This window comes from Emys orbicularis, chromosome 8, assembly GCF_028017835.1.
Source record: "Emys orbicularis isolate rEmyOrb1 chromosome 8, rEmyOrb1.hap1, whole genome shotgun sequence".
In the NCBI taxonomy this organism is placed as follows: Eukaryota; Metazoa; Chordata; order Testudines; family Emydidae; genus Emys; species Emys orbicularis.
This window is the reverse complement of record NC_088690.1, coordinates 106698275-106717577: the sequence shown is the minus strand read 5'-3', so window position 1 is coordinate 106717577 and position 19303 is coordinate 106698275. Positions and strand designations below refer to the sequence as shown.

The 19303-nt window shown below is 43.0% G+C and overlaps 1 protein-coding gene across 2 annotated transcripts in view; it reads left to right on the top strand.

Moving 5' to 3' along the window:
* The first annotated feature begins 2796 nt into the window (after positions 1 to 2796).
* TBC1D9B (TBC1 domain family member 9B) overlaps positions 2797 to 19303 on the top strand; it is a 43579-nt gene continuing 27072 nt past the window's right edge. For both annotated transcript variants that reach the window (XM_065409221.1, XM_065409220.1), the window contains exons 1-6: positions 2797 to 2914; positions 8198 to 8308; positions 12476 to 12594; positions 14961 to 15189; positions 15898 to 16156; positions 17043 to 17250. In XM_065409221.1, coding sequence (XP_065265293.1) covers positions 2797 to 2914; positions 8198 to 8308; positions 12476 to 12594; positions 14961 to 15189; positions 15898 to 16156; positions 17043 to 17250 — 1044 coding nt within the window. The remainder of the gene's footprint in view (positions 2915 to 8197; positions 8309 to 12475; positions 12595 to 14960; positions 15190 to 15897; positions 16157 to 17042; positions 17251 to 19303) is intronic.

The window sequence follows — 19303 nt, the reverse complement described above, 5'->3', positions numbered from 1 at the left end:
AGAGTCCAGGTTTTGCAGTGGCTCTGAGCCCATTCCACACAGCCAAGAAGAAATTGAACGTGCTCCTGTTTACTAGGGACTGAAGCTGCTCTGTGAAAACAAGAGAAGGGACCAGAATAAATGCTGGGAGTGGGAGTTTGACAAGAAGGCCTTTGCCACTTACAACACTGCTTTTGACGTTCCCTGCCACTAAGTAGCAGTGCGGACAGCGGAAAAGAGCATTTAAACCAGTGGTAGTTAATGTCAGCTTCAGTGGACCCCGAGGGGGCTGCCAGAAATTTTACTATAGAAGTGCACTACTCTGGCAAATTATAGTTCTGCTGGAAAGGACATTCAAGTTCAAAAGAGGAAATCGGCACGAGCTCAGCAAATGCCTTTTGTAAAGTAACTTGCTGCAACCACATTGTGTAGGCTGACTCCGTAAATGAAAGGAACAAGACTGAGGGGGGGAAGGGCACCCATGTTTTCAGAATTAACTTGCCAAAATATGAATATAAAATAACCTCACTCTAGCTATGAAGCTGCTGTTGGCTCCTTCCTTGAGGGCTGTAGCTGATAGCTTTGGGGGTCAGCAGAGCAAAGAGGCTGATCCTGGTTCCTCCAGGGGAGACATGATGACTGGAGAGAAAAATTAGGGCAATGATTCCTGTTCCTCTGGGCTGAAGGGCTTATTGGTTCTATCCCTGTTCTTCCAGCTACTGTATGAGGGAGCTATAATAGGAGACAATCCTTGCTCTAGATGGTAGATGTGAGGGGAAGGAGGCCAGGAACCAGGGACACTGAGCGATGAAAAACCTTCCCTCCATCCCTCTTGTCTCTCCCTCAGCAGAAGATGTCAGCCTTTTGGTCTCCACACTGCCCCACCAAGTTGTCCCTCTAGTCCATGGTAACTGTGCTTTATCAATCCTGGGCCTCCTTCCAGGCACTCAGTTAAATGATCTCAAACCAGTTTTGGGCTGCTCCCTCCTATCCCACACAACCTGTTTGGCCATCTCCTCTTTGACCCCTTCCTTCAAATGCACATAAGGAGTTATCACCATCTTTGTGCCTCTCAAAGCCGCCTCTCTATGCATGGTCCTCAGACTACCCTCATGAGCCATTAGCCTGAGAACAGAAGTCCAAAATAGAATCATAGCACTGGAAGGGACCTTGAGAGGTCATCTAGTCCAGTCCCGTGCACTTGTGGCAGGACTAAGTATTATCTAGACCATTCCTGACAGGTGTTTGTCTAACCTGCTCTTACAAATCTCCCATGATGGAGATTCCATAACCTCCCTAGGCGGGACAGGGGAGAGCTGCTTCCTGTTTCCTCAGGGGCACAGGAGATGTTTGGGCAAATACTGTTTCATGTTCCTAAGGGCCTGGGCATGGATGATATGGGGGAAGATGCATACTCCCCATCATCTGTCAAATGCTGGCAGGAACACCACAACCTGTCCCCACAGGAAGATGAGACACTTGTTTGTTTTGGGGGGAAGCACACTTTTTGTGGCCCATCTGGGTGAAGGCAGCATGAGGAGGAGCCCTCCCTAATCCCTTTGTAGGGGTAGGTGGAATGCAGAGGGTTCCCTTCCAAGCTACGTTCTCAGGGGTTCCTTTACCAAAGGAACATGGGAGCTGCTTCTTGTTGCCCAGAGGCTGCAGGTGGCACAAAAGTGATGCTCCTTGTCTGTGGTAGGGAGCATTACCCCCATTCCCAGAGGGTCACTCCCTGGGAGTAGGGTTATATTTGGTGCAGAGCATACTCCCGTTTCCCCAGGAGGAGGGAAAGGCTCTCCCTGCTCTCTGGCAGGGGGAGTGGAGGGAGCACTGGGAAGGAGGGTGTGTCCTATTCCAGTGGTGCCAACTCTCATGATGTTGTCATGAGTCTCACAATATTTGGTATTTTGCTTGAAGCCCCAGCTCCAGGAGTTGTGATTGCAATGGGAATCTCAGCTTTTGTTTCACAGAAAGTAAGTTTTTAACCCTCATGGTTAGGGAGAAAAGCCTGAAAACATGACCTGAGTGCACCCTACAGGTTCAGGCACCAGAATGCAAAGACTGTATAAAGGACCCTGATTATTTTATGAACAACCTTCATGATTCTTTTTTTTTTTGGGGGGGGGCTAAATCATAATATTTGAGTGCTTAGATAACATTAAGCAGGGGAGGAAGGAGGGGGCTTAGGAGCTGGAGGCTGGGGGGGGGGGACTCCCTATTCTCTGGGGTGCGGTGGAGCTGACACAACCATAGGTGACCTCTGTTGTGGCACTGGGGGAAGAGCTATTCCCCTATAAGGGGATGGAGGCAGGAGGGGGTAATCTCTGTGTGGCACTTTGGGGGCTATTCCCTTGGGGGTGATCTCTATCTTGGCATTAGGGACAGGGGCCATTCCCCCTCAAGGGGTGGGAGGATGGTGTCTGTGTCACAGGGCAGAAGGGCTGTTCCCCGCAGGAGGGTCTCTGTGGCAATGGGGTGGGGGGTTTCTGCGGCACGGGGGGGGTCCGTTCCCCGGGGGCGGGGGGAGGGTCTCTGCGGCACGGGGCAGAGGAGCTGTTCCCCAGGGCTCGAGGATGGAGGCGGCTCTGAGGGGGCCAACTCCCTTCCCGCCCCCGGCGGAGACGTGGTGGCGGCCGCTGCCGTGAGCCGGCCGGGCCGCCAGAGGGCGCCGCCCCCTCGGTTGCCCGGGCTGAGCTGAGTCGACTCGGGCCGTCTCCTCAGCTCGGGCCCCGCGACTCGCCAGTGCGCGGCCCGGCCCAGCCCGCTCCCCCTGCCCGAAGCCGGCGGCCTGGCCCAGCGCGGAGCGGAGCCGGCACCATGTGGCTGGGCCCCGAGGAGGTGCTACTGGCCAACGCGCTCTGGGTCACCGAGCGGGCCAACCCCTTCTTCCTGCTGCAGCGGCGGCGGGGCCACGGCAAGGGCGGCGGCCTGACGGGTGAGGGGCCGGGGTGCTCCTACGGTTGCTTGCAGCTTAGGGGGCGGGGCGGGAGCCGGGCCTGGGGCTGGCCTGACAGGCGAGGGGAACGCAGGGCGCCCCCAGACGGGGTGAGGGGCGCCAGGCCTGGGGCAGGGATCCCGTCTCCGCCCCTTTCCTGCCCATAAGGATCCTAGGCAGGGCGAGGGTTATCGGGGCCGCCCTGCAGGGTCCCCATGGGGAGAGATCCCTCTGCCTTATTCGTGGCCATAAGGATCCCAGGTCTGGCTCCCCTCGCGTGGAAGGTGCGAGTGTTTGGTGCGCGACAAGGCTGACGTGCAAATAGTGACATGACCTGCGCTCAGCAGTGATCCCCAGTGTGCATGTAGGGGCTGTTCCCCATCCCCAGTTAGGTAGGCCAAGGTGCATGGATCGTGGGCTTGTTAAATTTCTAAACAGGCACCTTTATGCGTTCTCTTTTGCTGCCCTGCCTCAGGCTTGGGAGACCTGACCTTAGTCCATCCCCTGCTTTGCTGCACACTGGGCTACCCACATTTGCCATCCTGGCCTGTCAACTGCCCTTCTCTCTACATTTTCCCATTTCATGTTCAGGTGCTTGATGTCGTTCAGAACTGTTCGTTTCCATGTTATTCGCCATCTTCCTCTCTTTCTTCTTGCGTTTTCTGGCTTCCATTCCATTTGGTAAGGGTTCTTTTTCCATTCTCAGCACATGTCCCAGCCACTGATGTCTTCTTTTGTAGATTATTTATGAGAGAGGGTACCTTGTCCAGTAATTTTTCTGACTTCTTCATTCGTCTTCCTATCTCTATATGTTATTCCCACTATTCTTCTCAGACATTTGTGATTAAATGCATCCAACTTTTGCATATCTTTTTGATAAGTTGCCATGTGTCACTGCTATATGTTGTGATGGCGATAACGCTTGGGAGAAGATCCCTGTAAAGATCTACAAAGCCATTTCATTGTCCTCCTTAAAACTCTCCTTTGCAGTAACACCTACAAAAATCATGATAAAGGTTAGGCCACTGGTTTGCTGTGACCACTGCCAGCCATGGTGACCAATATTGTCTCATTGTTTCCTTGTGCTGCTCTGTCTGTATCCGTGCATTGTCTCTTATACTTAGATTAGAAGCTTTCTGGGGCAGGGACCATCCTTTTGTTCTGTTTGTACACGGCCTTACTGCAATGGGGTCATGACTGGGGCTTCTAGAAGCTACCACAATATAAATAACAATAATAGAAGTAGATGGAATTATTTTTTTCTGCATGGGAAAAGATAGTTGTTTCTATGATATTCATATAGTCTTGACTTGCTAAAGTACACCTCTACCCCGATATAACACGAATTCGGATAGAACGCGGTAAAGCAGCGCTCCGGGGGGCGGAGCTGCACACTCCGGCGGATCAAAGCAAGTTCGATATAACGCGGTTTCAACTATAAGATTTTTTGGCTCCCGAGGACAGCGTTATATTGGGGTAGAGGTGTATCTTCCTTTTTGTGGATTTGTATGATTGGCAACCTTTATATGAGTATGAGAAAGGTATTATAGTTTTAATGTGCACGTATGAGAGAGTGTTTTGTGATGGATGCAGTTGGTTTAGACTTTATAGTTATGAATATTTTCTTACAGTGGCAAAATTGAAGTTGTTTGCTGGTCAGTGAGAATTATTCATTTTATTTGTGTGCCAGATTTGGGTATAAAGTGTAGTGAGGGAAGTGATCATAAAGGGTTTAACTGTGATCAAAAACCAATGTTTGCAAACACTTTCAAAACATCTCTTAATAGAATACATACAACTTTCATTATGGGAAATGCAGAATTAGTTATGTAAATATTGCAAAATGTATAGGTCACATTTAAGCTAGTTTGTGAAATGTATAGTCAGTTTTTACATGTCAACACTTGTTAATCAAATGTACTCAATATAAGATGATGTAATATTTACATAAATTGCTGTAGTTGTGCATTTTTCCACAATTTTTAAAGGCAAGGGTTTTTTATTCTATTTATGTAGTGTATATCAGTTATTTGAATAATCTTAATTATAATTTTTTTTATGCTGCAATTTCCTGTTTTCAAAAAGAAGCTATAAGAAGAGATGATTCTCTGGTGCTGTGGATCTCCTGAAAGTTTTAACATTTAAACTAGAGCAATTAAGTGACTGAACCTACAAGCCAATTTGGTTCCAGTGCAAACTTTTTTTTAACATCTAAAAAGGATAGTGGCTGTCTTTGAAGTCCTAGACCTCTAGAAGCTACAAGTAGGCACTGTCCTTGTTCAGTGCGTCTTAATGTTTTGGGGGAGTAGAAGAACATAGGGTTATGACTGAGTCAGTTAAGTACTTGTGCCCTTAAAAGTTTGAGCACAATAGCATTTAATGTTTTCAGTCCAATATGCCATGTGTAAATCATACACACTTGGCACTCAATCATGGCAAGTATTTAGAGAAAGTAGTTTTTATTTTAAAAACTAATATTCTGTTAACCAATTTGTACAAATATGTGCAAAGCATCTACACCAAAATCAGGCACCCATTGTGCTAGGTACTGTATGTATGCACTGTAAGAAACTGTCCGTGCCCCAAAAAGCTTATAGGATAAGGCTCTAATCTTGCAATTGATAGCATGTGTGAACCTAATGGTCTACTCTTTCCTGTCACTTGCAGGATCAGGGCCTCAGTAGACAAGACAGACAAAGGGTAGGAGAACGGAAGTATTGTTATCTACATTTTACAGATGGGGAACTGAGACACGAGATTAAACAACGAGAAGTCCTTGTGGCACCTTAGAGACTAACAGATTTATTTGGGCATAAGCTTTCGTGGCCTAAAACCCACTTCAACAGATGCACAGAGTGAAAAATACAGGAAGCAGTATATATATGAAAAGATGGGAGTTGCCTTACCAAGTGGGGGGGTCAGTGCTAACAAGGCCAATTCAATTGAGGTGGAAGTGGCCTATTCTCAACAGTTGATTACTTTTGTAGTGCTAACGAGGTCAATGCAATCAAGGTGGACATCACCCATTTCCAACAGTTGACAAGAAGGTATGAGTATCAGCAGAGGGAAAATTACTTTTTGTAGTGATCCATCCACTCTCAGTACATGCACTGCCATGTACATTGGCCAAACCGGACAGTCTCTACGCAAAAGAATAAATGGACACAAATCAGACATCAAGAATTGTAACATTCAAAAAACAGTAGGAGAGCACTTCAGTCTCCCTGGACACTCAATAACAGACTTAAAAGTGGCAATTCTTCAACAAAAAAACTTCAAAAACAGACTCCAATGAGAAACTGCAGAACTGGAATTAATTTGCAAACTGGACACCATCAAATTAGGCCTGAATAAAGACTGTGAGTAGATGGGTCACTACAAAAAGTAATTTTTCCTCTGCTGATATTCACACCTTCTTGTCAACTGTTGGAAATGGGCGATGTCCACCTTGATTGCATTGGCCTCGTTAGCGCTACAAATTTGTATCTAGTGATCAGCAGATTAAAAAATTACCCAAAACAATTTCCATTAACTGTGTTTCCAAATATAGAGCTTGCAGGTGCTAATTTAGAATTTGTGTTTAAATGATCCTTGTCTCTAGTTTTGGGGGGTTTTTTTACATTTCTTTCAGTACTCTTGTATATATTGCTTGGGAGACTGACAGCTATCAAAAATGAATAGTATAAAAATATAAACACTGAAGCCTCTTGTACTGGTTATATGTAATAGAATAAGTGATAAACCAGTTTAGTGATATTTAGTAGCATTGAGGGAAATAAAATTTAACCATTATCCAATCTTTTGAATCAGTATCAAAGTTCTCGGAGAGTTTCACTTTATCCTCTTCAATCATTTTTTTAAAAATGATTTGCTGATTTTTATATCCCAGAAGATAAATGTTTTGGCTTGAAATTTCACTCTGAAGTTAGGAGGAAGTGAAAACTCCATAAAATGTCTTTTGATCAGCATAAAGTCACCAATTCAGGAAAGCATCCATATTCAGGACAACATAGAAGCAAGAACTTAACTTTAAACATGTGCTTAAGTGTTCTTAATAGGGATGGAACTAAGCATGTGCTTATGAGCTTTTTTGAATTGTGGCAAAGTCCTTCCACATCCTTTGGGTGGGAGTCTAAGTCAAGAAAAGGAAGTTTTCTTTTGCCTTGCAGCCTGAGGATTCATTCTTTCTTTGTGATAGGAGAGAGGGAAGTTGTTAGGCTCCTGATCCCTCTGTAACCTGCAAGGGAATTCTGTAACATCTTCTGATAGAAAGAGGATCACCTTTAACATTTAGATTTAGCATCAGTTTAACAAACAACCAAATGGGTTTCATTCCCCCCGCCCCCCTTTCTGGCTGCTATCCCTAGTATTATCAATATTTAGTTCCAAAAGTACTTTCCTTATTTTAGTACAGTTTCATACTGTTCATACCAAAGACTTCTCTGCTTGTGCGATCTGACCCCACTTCCATCTAAATTGCTAATTTAAGAAGTGATTAAATCAAATTTGCCTTCTAGAAATGTCACTGAGACCTGCGAGCATCAGCTTTTGCTAGTATTTGCTCAGATATTTCTCTCTATTTGGTTCTACTTTGGTTGAATGTATCATCTTACCTGCTGTTTGCAAAGGTGGCACTGAAAGCTGTGGCCTACAAAAATCCTCTGCTGTATTATTTTTGGATTTTGTCATCCTTAAAATCTCTCCTCATTTTATAAGAATATGAAATCTGTAGGGTCTATAACTTTTGGTTCTTTTAATAATGTTTTAGGTACATCAATGAAAACTCTCCGGAACTACCCAAAAGCATTCTCTGTGTTGGGAACTGGTCTCTATCCCTAAAATCTTTATTTATATTTTTCAAAGAGGGTTTATGGTTTGAGTGCTTGCCATTTGAAAAGTATTTATCTTAGACTTGAATATCTCCAGAAAAGTTCTTTCCTGTGTGTTAATTACAAACACTTTCATAGGAACATCTCCTTCCAAAGAAAGTTTAAAGGGAGAGTGTCACCTTGTGGCTTATAATGGACATCTGGTTGCAGCCTTAACTATGAAGTTATTAACAGTGAGCTGTAGCTATTCAGTACAGATAGTTTGTTTGCTCCTATGACTGGATGTTTACCACACCCTCTTCCAAGACTGAGACACCATTGCTCACCTGTCCCCTAGGAATGCCAAGGGGTCATGCATATTGCTTCCACCATCCATTTGAGGCTACATTTCTCCTTATCCCAACTCTCTTATCAATGGCTCACTTTGTTTATCTTCAAATCTTTTGTTTCCTAGGTCTGCTTGTGGGAACCCTTGATGTGGTTTTGGATTCCAGTGCTAGAGTTGCCCCTTACCGGATCCTGCACCAGACTCAGGACTCGCAAATCTATTGGGCAGTGGCGTGTGGTAGGTACTACTGTGATTAATGGCAAGTGGCTACATACATATCATTGCACCATTCAAACGGTCAGTTATACTAAGGCTGAATGTTACAACTCTCACAGGAGTTGTGGATTTTTAATGTGTCCACAACTTTTTTGTGATGATAATAGGTGAACCAATTTCATTAAGAACCTTGACAGCTCTTAAATCAAACTTCCAAGCAATATGGGTTGCTAAAACTGGCTGAGCTCCAAAATCTGAGGTCCAGTGAACTCTCAGCGAGAGCTTTAATTTCTTCAGGGGTTGTGTGGATTCTCCCTCCTCTGAGGTGTGCGTGTATGTATGCAGGAGCAATAATTTGGATAATTTAACTGGGTTTACCAAGGACTCCTGTGGCAGAGCTCTGATGTACTCATTGGTAGCAAAGCACAACATGGGAACATGTACAAAAATGGGGAAATGAAGGTTATTCAGGGTGCTAATCAATACCCAGGATTATCTATTTGCTATATTGTCATGGCTCAGTCCTTTCCAGACTAATTAGTGCGTGATTTTTCCTTTAACAAAATGTAATCAGAACTCCAGCCCCACATATCATGTGCATCCCTTGTACTTGTAAAGCACCATTGCTGTACTGGAATCTTAGCATTCCTTACTGCACAAGGCCAGGTATGAGTTGGATAATGTGCCCTTTTAATATCTGATAGAGAAGTTTGGTTATTGAGAGGATTTCGGTCCTACCCACTGATGAGGAGAAAATTGTATTCAATTCAACCTTTTGGGTCAGATTGACCAGTGTATGATGGGAAATCTTTGCTGAAGGGAAGTAAAATGTGAGCCTAAAAATAATCTCCCTCTGATCCCACAAATATCAGTTTCTGCCCCTGTTCCCCTCCTTCCTCCAGATGGCCACGCAGTCTCTCCTGTAGAGCTGCTTAAAGCCTACAGGAGAGGAGAAGCTTAGAACTGCTGCATTCCTCCACAGAAACCCATCAACTCCCATTTGTGGGGAAGAAGACACAGGAAGAAAGCATGAAAGCAGAATGGTGGGTGAGAAACTCAGAGCAGAAGGAAGCAGCATTTTTATGGGTGTACATGATGCAAATTGGGATTTATATAGCAATGTGACAACAGTAAATGGTGCAACTAGCCTCAGAATCTCATTATGCATGGAGCCTTGCACCTAAGGAAGAATGTAAAGTGCATGGGCAACAACATTAGTATCACGCTGTCTGGAGTGCCTAACCACTGTGAGTGACTATCTCAGGGCAGACTGTCAGAAAACAAAGGCAGACACCCCAACCCTGGTGGTATGTTCTAGAATTAGATTTCACCAAGCTCGTAAAAAATGTGAACTCCTGGATCATTGTAGCAGTCTTACCATGGAGTCACAGTCAGTTCCCTTAGCCTCTCCAGCCTATCTCGCCATGCAGGCAAACTGAACTTTGTGATAAAAGGTTATTAAAACCAAAAATCACACCACATCAGGTTTCTCCTAGTCCCAAAGTCACTTACCCCCAGATCAATTGGTAGTCTGGATCTTACACCAGAGACAACACTGGCAGCCAATTCTTTAGTAAACTAACTAAAGGTTTATTAGCTAAGAAAAGGAATTAGAGTTATTGAGAGCTTAAAGCAGGTAAACCATAGTTTGTAACTCCAAATGGTGGCAGTGATGTAATAGACTGCCAGTTTCCCAAAAGTCTTTTCCAGGGCTACCCAGAATAATTCTGGGGATCTCAGTCTTCTCGTTCAGTTATTCTGCCCTGTTCTGCCTAAATATATACTAATCCATTTAACTCCTTTGATATTCACGCACAAGTGAATTGGCCTATGGCTCTGGCCTGAGCTGGTCTATCAGGGTCACAATTAGCTTCTTAGTTAACTACTTTAATCCTTGAATTACACCTCTACCCCGATATAACGCTACCCGATATAACACAAATTCTGATATAACGCGGTAAAGCAGCGCTCCGGAGGGGCGGGGCTGCGCTGCGCACTCCAGCGGATCAAAGCAAGTTTGATATAACGCAGTTTCACCTATAACGCGGTAAGATTTTTTGGCTCCCGAGGACAGTGTTATATCGAGGTAGAGGTGTACCTCTAAGGAATGCAGTTTTGTGCGCTAAAAGGAAATATATAGCAAGTATTTGGTTGCTTATAAAATTATTAAAATATATACTTTACAGAGAACACTTATCTTTATTTACTGGGTTTTTATATTGATGTAAGAAAAAAGAATGAACAAAATTACAAAATGTTATTACATATGTGTATTTAAGGTTGTAAAAATAGTATGTATAAGGTGCTCTAGTTGAGATAGAAATATCATGTGATTGTGCGTTTACAGCTTGTGTTATATTGTATAAATATGAGTGGATAGAGTTATAGTTGTATATGCAACCTCAGCTTTTGTCCTCCTTGACTATTGAGTGATTAACTGTAAAGTCCTAACATTCTTGTAACATAGTGGTACATATGGAACAATAATACTCTGCATGACTCTAGTGTCTTTCATAGAAAGATCTCAAACAATAATTAAGGGAAAAAAACAGAATTCCAGATTCATTCCCATGCTATAAACACTATGCTTCCTCCAAGTCCAAAGCACCAAGCAGATACTTAGGTGCCTTTAGAATAAGTCCTTTAAGATTGTGTGATCCTTTTAGTTTGAAAACATGTATCAATGACTAAAGTTAGGCTACAGGTAAACTTCTTCTTTTCTCCTGACTTTGTGTATATTTGTCTATACTCCATTGACCTAGTGAAGACACAATTCATGGTCCCCTGAGGCAGAAATATTTATTGCTGATTCTAGTTTCTGGTTTCAGATCTTGGGGTTATTTTGGTTTGTGTAACCACAGACAAGATGGGGTAGTTTCATTGTTAGGTGTCCAACTATAGACCTTTCAGCTGTGACTCATTTGTTGCCAACGTTGCCTCTTAACAAGGTAAGAAATAAACCTTGTGTAGAGTAAGAGCTTCAGGGAGCTTTGTATCTTCCCTTGTCGCCCCTTCTCCTCCTTTCTTTCATCAGCCCTGGTGCAGGGGCTTCTATGCCTGCATAGAAATTGCTTGGTAGGATGGATGCTGTGTCATTAAAGCAATTGAAATGTTCACCTACACATTTTTAGGAATCCCATTTCTATACTGTTTTCAATTTGGAGTGAGTCCTGTACATAGTTGAAGTAGGATTTTAGAACTTACTGGAATTTAATTGAGGAGGAAGTTTACAAACATTTTAGACTTAAACATAAATGGATTCATCTTTCACTTGCATTTCATTATATTTCTTACTTTATCTGCTAACTACCGAAGTTCTTAGTTTTTCTGTGAAGGCTTCCGTCTATCTTCTGTGCTTTCATACTGCTCTGAAGTTATAACAATGAATACCTGATATAACCATTTCCATTACTCCATGGTTCTGACTTGAATGCAAAGTTGAGCCTGGGTGGAAAGGGAGAAATCTCTTACTAAAATGTAAATTTCTGAAATAAATAGCTAAAGGAACAAAACCACAGGCCAGCTACCCTTTCTGTAGAAATGTCCCCTCCTCCTAATTTGCTCCAGCATGAAAGAGGATTTTAAAACTTGAAACTTGTTGATGTAGCATTAAAGTGATTGACAAACAAGCTTCTTTTGAAAGAAATAAATTGTGCCAAACATCCCAAATAAACAGCACAGCAGCGTTGCAAATGGGAATGTTTCACGTTTGCCTTGTTTGTTTATTTCAGGTCCATCTGCTCTCTCCTGGCAGTCATGCACAGCATTGGAGAATAGCGTCAAACTGCAGGGATCCAGCAAGTCCTATTGTTCTGAAATTAGTTTGTATAAAGTTTTCCTAATATTCTGTAGGGTGTAAAATACTAATTAAGAATTAAGAAAACCTTTCCAAGCTGTGTGATTTGGGGGAAAATAGGACTTGTTGTACACTTGCAGGCAGGCTGACCTATAGTGTGCGTGGCTGTCAATAGAAAGTGCTGCTTGTCGCCACTAGGAGGACCTGGCAGTGGCAACAACAGTTTGACTTTCAATATATATTTTTTTTAAATGACTCCATAGCATGGGTGTAGTTGACTGGTTACAGGTGCCCTGCCCACTGTTATCTGCGGTGATGCTTTTATTGACTTTCTACTGTGAACTTGCAAGAAGAATGGTGTTCTGACTATTTCCTGTTTGTCCCCCTGTTAGGCTCATCTCGTAAGGAGATCACAAAGCATTGGGAATGGCTAGAGAATAACTTGCTGCAGACTCTCTCCATCTTTGATAATGAGGACGACATCACCACTTTTGTCAAGGGCAAGATACATGTAAGGGGCACATGTTTCCCTGCAGGTCATGGGGAGGTGGTGGTGAGATTTTTTTACCTTTTGGAGGGGGGAAAAAATTCCCTATAGATATTTCCATCTTCACCCTTCTCTGGACATAGGTATGCTTCAGATCTTCATATAACTTATACTATTTTATCAGTACTATGTTATTGCTGCAATAGCTCAGGATTAATACATACTGCAGTAGAAATCATGTGACAAGAGCAGATCGCAAAGAGCAACCTGCCTTTGAGAATTCTTCTGGTGCAGTAACTCACTAAAACCTGCTGCCCGTCTGACATTATCCCAATGAGCTGTATCTTTGGCACATTGCAAGAGGACCACATTTCACTGTCTGGCCTCCCCCATGTTTGTCACCAGATAATTCTAGCCTGTAAACAATGCACTTTCCCCTGCTAGGACTATCCAGAATCTGTCTCTGGTGTAAGGTGACTGTATCCTAATTCCCACGGTGCTCTGTTTCAAACAAACACTAGCATCTCTGCTGGTTGAGGGGTTAACTAAGAAAGAATCAGTCTGAACTGTAAGTGGGTGGGGCCTTTGATTTTTTTGGGGGGATACTTAGTAAGTAATCTTGCCCCCCTGGTGTGATGAGGGTAGAGTCAGCTGTTGCCCAATTAGTAGAGACCGTGAAGGAGGTGGATGGACCAGATCTCTGAATGCTTGACAGTTTCTCACTAGGAATATTATAGTAATAAAGACAGCCTGAGATTGTCAGAAACAGTGCTTTTGTCTCAGCATGTTGATATAGATTATTAATTCCCTAGATGATCTGGGTCCTCATTTTCTGAGACTTCCTCTTCTCTTGTGTTTTATAGCAACAGTTGAACTTGGCTGATGTACCTTCACTGTCAGTCCCTAGATCCAAATGGGTTGCTGGCATTTTTGGTGAAGGGCCTTTAACTCTGGATTTTGCTGTCCTGGTAGTGCCCAAAGTTAAGCTTTGGAAGCAGTGCAAAGCTCCCCTGACTTATTTCGGCCTTTGCCTGAAGTCTAGGGTGGAATATGTTATCCATACTTTGGTTCGGTAGATGGAGGCATAGTTGTAGGTGCAGCCATAGATACAGTTGTGTTCACATTTCTAAAAATTGAAAATCAAGCTGTTTAAAAACTAGACTGTAGATTTGAGAATGATGCTAGGAGCTAATGTGATGATCCATCCTCTAGAGAGATGGAGGTGATAAGAGCAAGAAATAACTAAAGTGGGCAACTTGGAAACAGTAGCACTACCCAGGCAGTGGCTCTGCCATCAAGGCTGCTGACTCTAACAGAGAAGGGCATCTGTGCTTGCTGAAAAGGACACTGTACGCACTGATAAGCTAAGAAACTGATCTATTTTTAAAGTCATCCTATCCTTAAAATAGATCTGTGAATGTTCCCAAAAAATCCTTCTAATAGAAATATGATAATAGCACACATTTTTGAGTCACAAATTGGTGTATGTTTCTGGATATTGGTAACACAGAGGCAGCTTCTTTTTCAGCATCTTAGCTGTTGAATTTGAATTTTTTAAAGGGGGGGAAATGCTTTATTTTCAGGGTAGGAAGTGCAAGTTGTGGACCATTGTCAAGGAGAACTCTTTCTATTTTAACCTATCAAGGCTGATAGGGTCTATTTTTCTGAGGTCCTTAGGATATGCAATTCCCATTGAAGTTATGTAAGTTGTAGTTGCTTGTTGTCTCTGAAAATCAGACCCACAGTGTCACTGTAAGTCAATGGTAGGTTTTTTTTAGATGGTATTGAAAGGGGAGATAAAAATCTCCATAAAGTAGGAGTGACTTGTTACTGTAATCTAGAAAACAAAACATTAAGACATCATTGTTAGTTGTGACTGAAATTTTTTTTCTTGAGACTCCTTTGTATCTCTGTCAGGTTCCTTGCCTGTTTCCCACAACTCTTGGGTTACTGTCAGTCCTTTCCTTCTGGTTAAACAGATTAGGACAGAGCTGTCTTTAGTGCCCATTGGTGCTGTCTGCGGAACTCCAAGCCCTCTAGGGAGCATGCTCACTCTTCAGCAGTACCAGGAATTGACCTCAGGTCTCCTGCATGGCAGTATAGAGTGCTAACTCTGAGTTACCAGGCCAGTCAGGAGAAGGACACTGAAATGTTATTTATGGACACTAGCTTTAAGTGTGTGTTCAGGCATAGGTTCACCTTTAACAGGATTCCAAGCTGCCTGGTTTGTTGTTCTTATTAACCGTCTCTGTTTTGCCTTTAACCTGGATCTGATGTGGATTCCCTTGCCATGTTCTTCCTCTCTATCTCTGAGATTGTGCTACTTTAACACTGTAAGTGAAGGCAGCATTGATTTTTCCACTTTCCATCATCCTCTCCTCTCCCTTCAGGGCATTATTGCTGAAGAGAACAAGAATCAGCAGCCCCAGGGTGAAGAGGATCCAGGTAAATTTAAGGAGGCTGAACTCAAGATGCGGAAACAGTTTGGAATGCCTGAGGTGGAGAAGCTAGTCAATTACTATTCTTGCAGCTATTGGAAAGGGCGTGTTCCAAGGCAGGGCTGGCTGTATCTGACTGTCAATCACCTCTGTTTCTACTCCTTCCTGCTGGGCAAAGAAGGTAAGTTATCAGCTTGCTGTGTGCTCTTGTCTGCCACTTCCCCCTTGATATAGTTGATCATTGGTGTGGGCTTTTTTGGCTGTTTTAATTTTTTTTTTCCCCATGGAAATCCTCTTTTAGCCGCAGCACACAGCCTTCAGTTTCCCACTTACACTTGTCATCTAGCTTTCTCATGACTTTATGGGTAGAATTCTCAAAAGCACCTAAAGTGATCTAGAAGCCTGTGGCTATGTCTGAACTGCCCTGCAGTTCAGAATATGGGGGAGTGAACAGTGCACATACAAGTGCTGCACTGTAACTCCCCCATGTGGACACTGCGAGCGAAAACTAAAAGGTTCCTAGTTCGCATTAATGTAGTCCTGTTTGGGGTTCTTTATTGGAGTTTTCAGCTCTTGATGGCATTTGCCTCAGGAGTTACTCTGTTGCCCGTAGTTATCTGCTATGGATGAGATATGAAAACCTGAGAAGATATAATTAGGAGTATGCACTGATTCAGCAACATTCAGGTGGGATCCAGTATTGTTTCATAGGCCAGTTATTCTCAGACGGTGCTTCCTTTATGGTGAAGCTCTTAGGAAGAAAAAAAAATTGCCCAAGAATGGGAAAAGAAATACCAAGTCTTGCTTGCTACTTTGACTTCTCTCCTACTGGCTGTGTGTGTTTTGCATCACGTTGTAATTGGTGGGTTTACTTTGGGTGCTTCCTTAGTGACCCTGGTAGTCCAGTGGGTGGACGTGACACAGCTGGAAAAAAACGCCACACTGCTGTTCCCTGAGTGCATTAAAGTGAGTACCAGGGATAGCGAGCTTTACTTCTCCATGTTCCTCAACATCAATGAGACCTTCAAGCTGATGGAACAGCTGGCTAATATCGCCATGCGACAGCTATTGGACAACGAGGGCTTCCTGGAGGACAAGTCCCTTCCCAAGCCCAGCAAGCCTCTAAAGAACATCTCTGCACTCAAAAGGTGTGTGTCTCTTCCAGCAGTGGAAATGGGGACGGGGAAGGTGGGAGCAGGAGAGTCAAAGAATGGGTGTACATTATTTGGTGATATTGATTAGCACCTGAGGCCCAAATCTGAATCAAGGCTTGATTACTTTAGGTGCTACATAATCTCTGACATTCCCCTCTTGTAGCTATGCTCATTTTTTTCCCTGAGTACAATTCATCTATTTTTTAGACAAGTTCAGTTTTTCCCCTGTGCATGAAGGCATAGACTGAACTTTCAATGATCCCTATCTGAAAATAATCATGTAAGCAGAATTTGCTTCTATTGGAGATGACTTAATCTACAATGCCTTCTGCTTTGGTACAGTAATGCATGCCTTCCCCAAATGCAACTATTTAGAAGCATGCTTTCAGGATCCCTATATTTCCCCCCAATCCTCTGCTTTGATCTCCTTATTTTAAAAGGTGAGGGTCTTTTAAAAAATCATGGTACGCTTATAGCATTTTACATCTTCAAAGTATTGTACAAATTTTAATAGTACCACTGTTTTGGGATGGAAGGTTGCACAGTCGTTTAAATCCGTCTGTTTCAACCTTGTGATGATTTCCCTCAAAGTATTTATCTACGAGAGTAAGGTATATTTTATGTTTATGAGATGCACCTGAGAGAAACCTTGTTTTATCTTTTAAGTACTTGTGCTCCAGAGAATGTGTGGGTGTTGTGGTATATCTCAGTTTGAGAAGTGAACAGTAAGAAGATAAGAGGCACTCCTGCACGCTGTGACTGGAATGAACCTTTGGTTGTGGTGTTTCCTTAGGATTTTGAGGATGGAGGGTGAGGCCATTCATGCCTCCCAGTGTGGGGATTACCCTTCTCTCTTTTTCTCCTCCCCCCCCCCCCCCAGAGATCTGGATGCTCGAGCCAAAAATGATTGGTACCGTGCCACCTTCCGGCTGCCCAAGGATGAACGCCTGGATGGACATACAGACTGCACCTTGTGGACTCCATTTAACAAGATGCACATCCCTGGCCAGATGTTTGTTTCCAACAATTATATCTGTTTTGCCAGCAAGGCAGAGGAGGCCTGTCACCTCATCATTCCACTCAGGGAGGTGGGAACCTGTTAGAATGAAAAGCCACTTATGCATAAGGACTACAAGCTTTTGGTCTTTAGCTTTTGGGTGTTTCTGGTGCTTACAGGTTGTGAATCCTGACTCTTGACCACAGTAGGTTAATCCGTAGGCTAAGAACATAAGAACAGCCATACTGTCAGACCAATAGTCCATCTAGCCCAGTATCCTGTCTTCCGACAGTGGCCAATGACAGGTGCTTCAGAGGGAATGAACAGAAGAAGTAATCATCAAGTGATCCATCCTCTGTCACTCATTCCCAGCGTCTGGCAAACAGAGGCTAAGGACACTTCAGAGCATGGTTTTGCATCCCTGTTCATCTTGGCTCATAGCCATTGATGAACCTATCCTCCATGAATTTAACTAGTTCTTTTTTGAACCCTATTATAGTCTTGGCCTTCACAACATCCTCTGGCAAAGAGTTCCACAGGTCGACTGCGAGAGACTTGTGAAGAAATACTTCATTTTGTTTGTTTTAAACCTGCTGCCTATAAATTTAATTTGGTGACCCCTAGTTCTTGTGTTATGAGGAGTAAATAACACTTCCTTATTTACTTTCTCCACACCAGTCATGATTTTATAGACCTCTATCATACTCCCCCCCCTTAGTTGTCTCTTTTCCAAGCTGAAAAGTCCCATTCTTATTAATCTCCTCATATGGAAGCTGTTCCATAACCCTAATAATTTTTGTTGCCCTTTTCTGTACCTTTTCCAATTCCAGTATATCTTTTTTGAGATGGGGTGACCAGATCTGCACACAGTATTCAAGATGTGGGCGTACCATGGATTTAGAGAGAGGCAATATGATGTTTTCTGTCTTATCATCTATCCCTTACCTAATGATTCCCAAACGGTTTCACAAGAAATGGCAGTTTATTTAGGTAATGGGGGATTCTTTCGTAATGGGCAATGATTCTAGCAAAAGACTGAGATCAGTTCCTATTGAAAGAGAAATCTGTCTCCAAAACCCGAGTAACAGGGAAGGAAGCAAAGGTAGAGAACACAGACAAATGTTTTCTTCAGTAACCATGAGACTACTGACTAGTAAGTTTGTTTCTTATCCAATTCTGGAAGTATCCAGAGACAAGTCAAACTTTCAGTGTTTAACAAAGTCTGTTCAAAGGACACTGTGACTGTTGGCTTTCTGGTGCTTTGATTTTGTTTTTTGGTTTTTTTACATTTTAGATTTTGTTTTTCCTCTCCTGTTTGTAATAGAAAGACCTCTTAGCAGCTTGAAAGTAGCATTTTCCCCTGTGCTACCTTCTCGGTTCCCGTTTGGCAAACAGATTTTTTTCTTCTATTTTTAATTAAGCTGAAATGCATTTTGCTTGTGTGCCATCATTAATGAAATCCGCACAGCTCCTTCAATAGCACTTGTTAACTTCCCAGAAGGAAGGGGAAACAACAACAACAACACAATTTTTTGTGTAGCTCTTATAAAAAAAAAAAAGCTTTCAGGGTGTCTTGCTCTGTTCTGTAGTAGTGGAGATAGGGCTACTGTTAGGGAATCAGGCACAGCTGTTTGTGCACAGTGCAGGTGAGCACACTTTTCTGTCTTGGCATTTTCTCTCCTATTCTAGAAAAGTAGCATTTTTTTAAACAAGCTCTTGTATTTTCTTACTTTGTTTATACACTCCATTTTGTAAATAGGAAAAAAGGCAAAATCTTATTCACACTGCGTATGTTTTTATTCTTTCAATTTAAAAGGGGACTCAGCATCTTGATAGGGGGCAGTGAAAAGTCTGTCCTTCAGCTGAGGAAACTGAGGAAAGCCCTCCGATCTTTCTGTATAAACCAGAGCACATGGCAGGCATGAGGAAGCAGGTGTTTAAAAAGCAAAGTAAACTCTTCTTTGTGGGGGTACTCCATCAGTTTTCTCCCCCTTCTTTCCACACCAGCCATCACTATCATTCCTGTAAAAACCACATCAGCTACAGCAGAGGCTGCTGGCTGAGACCAGCTTGCATGTGTCTTATTACATGTCTTGCTGATGGAGTTGATGTGTTGGCAAAAATTAATACCCGGAGGACAATCC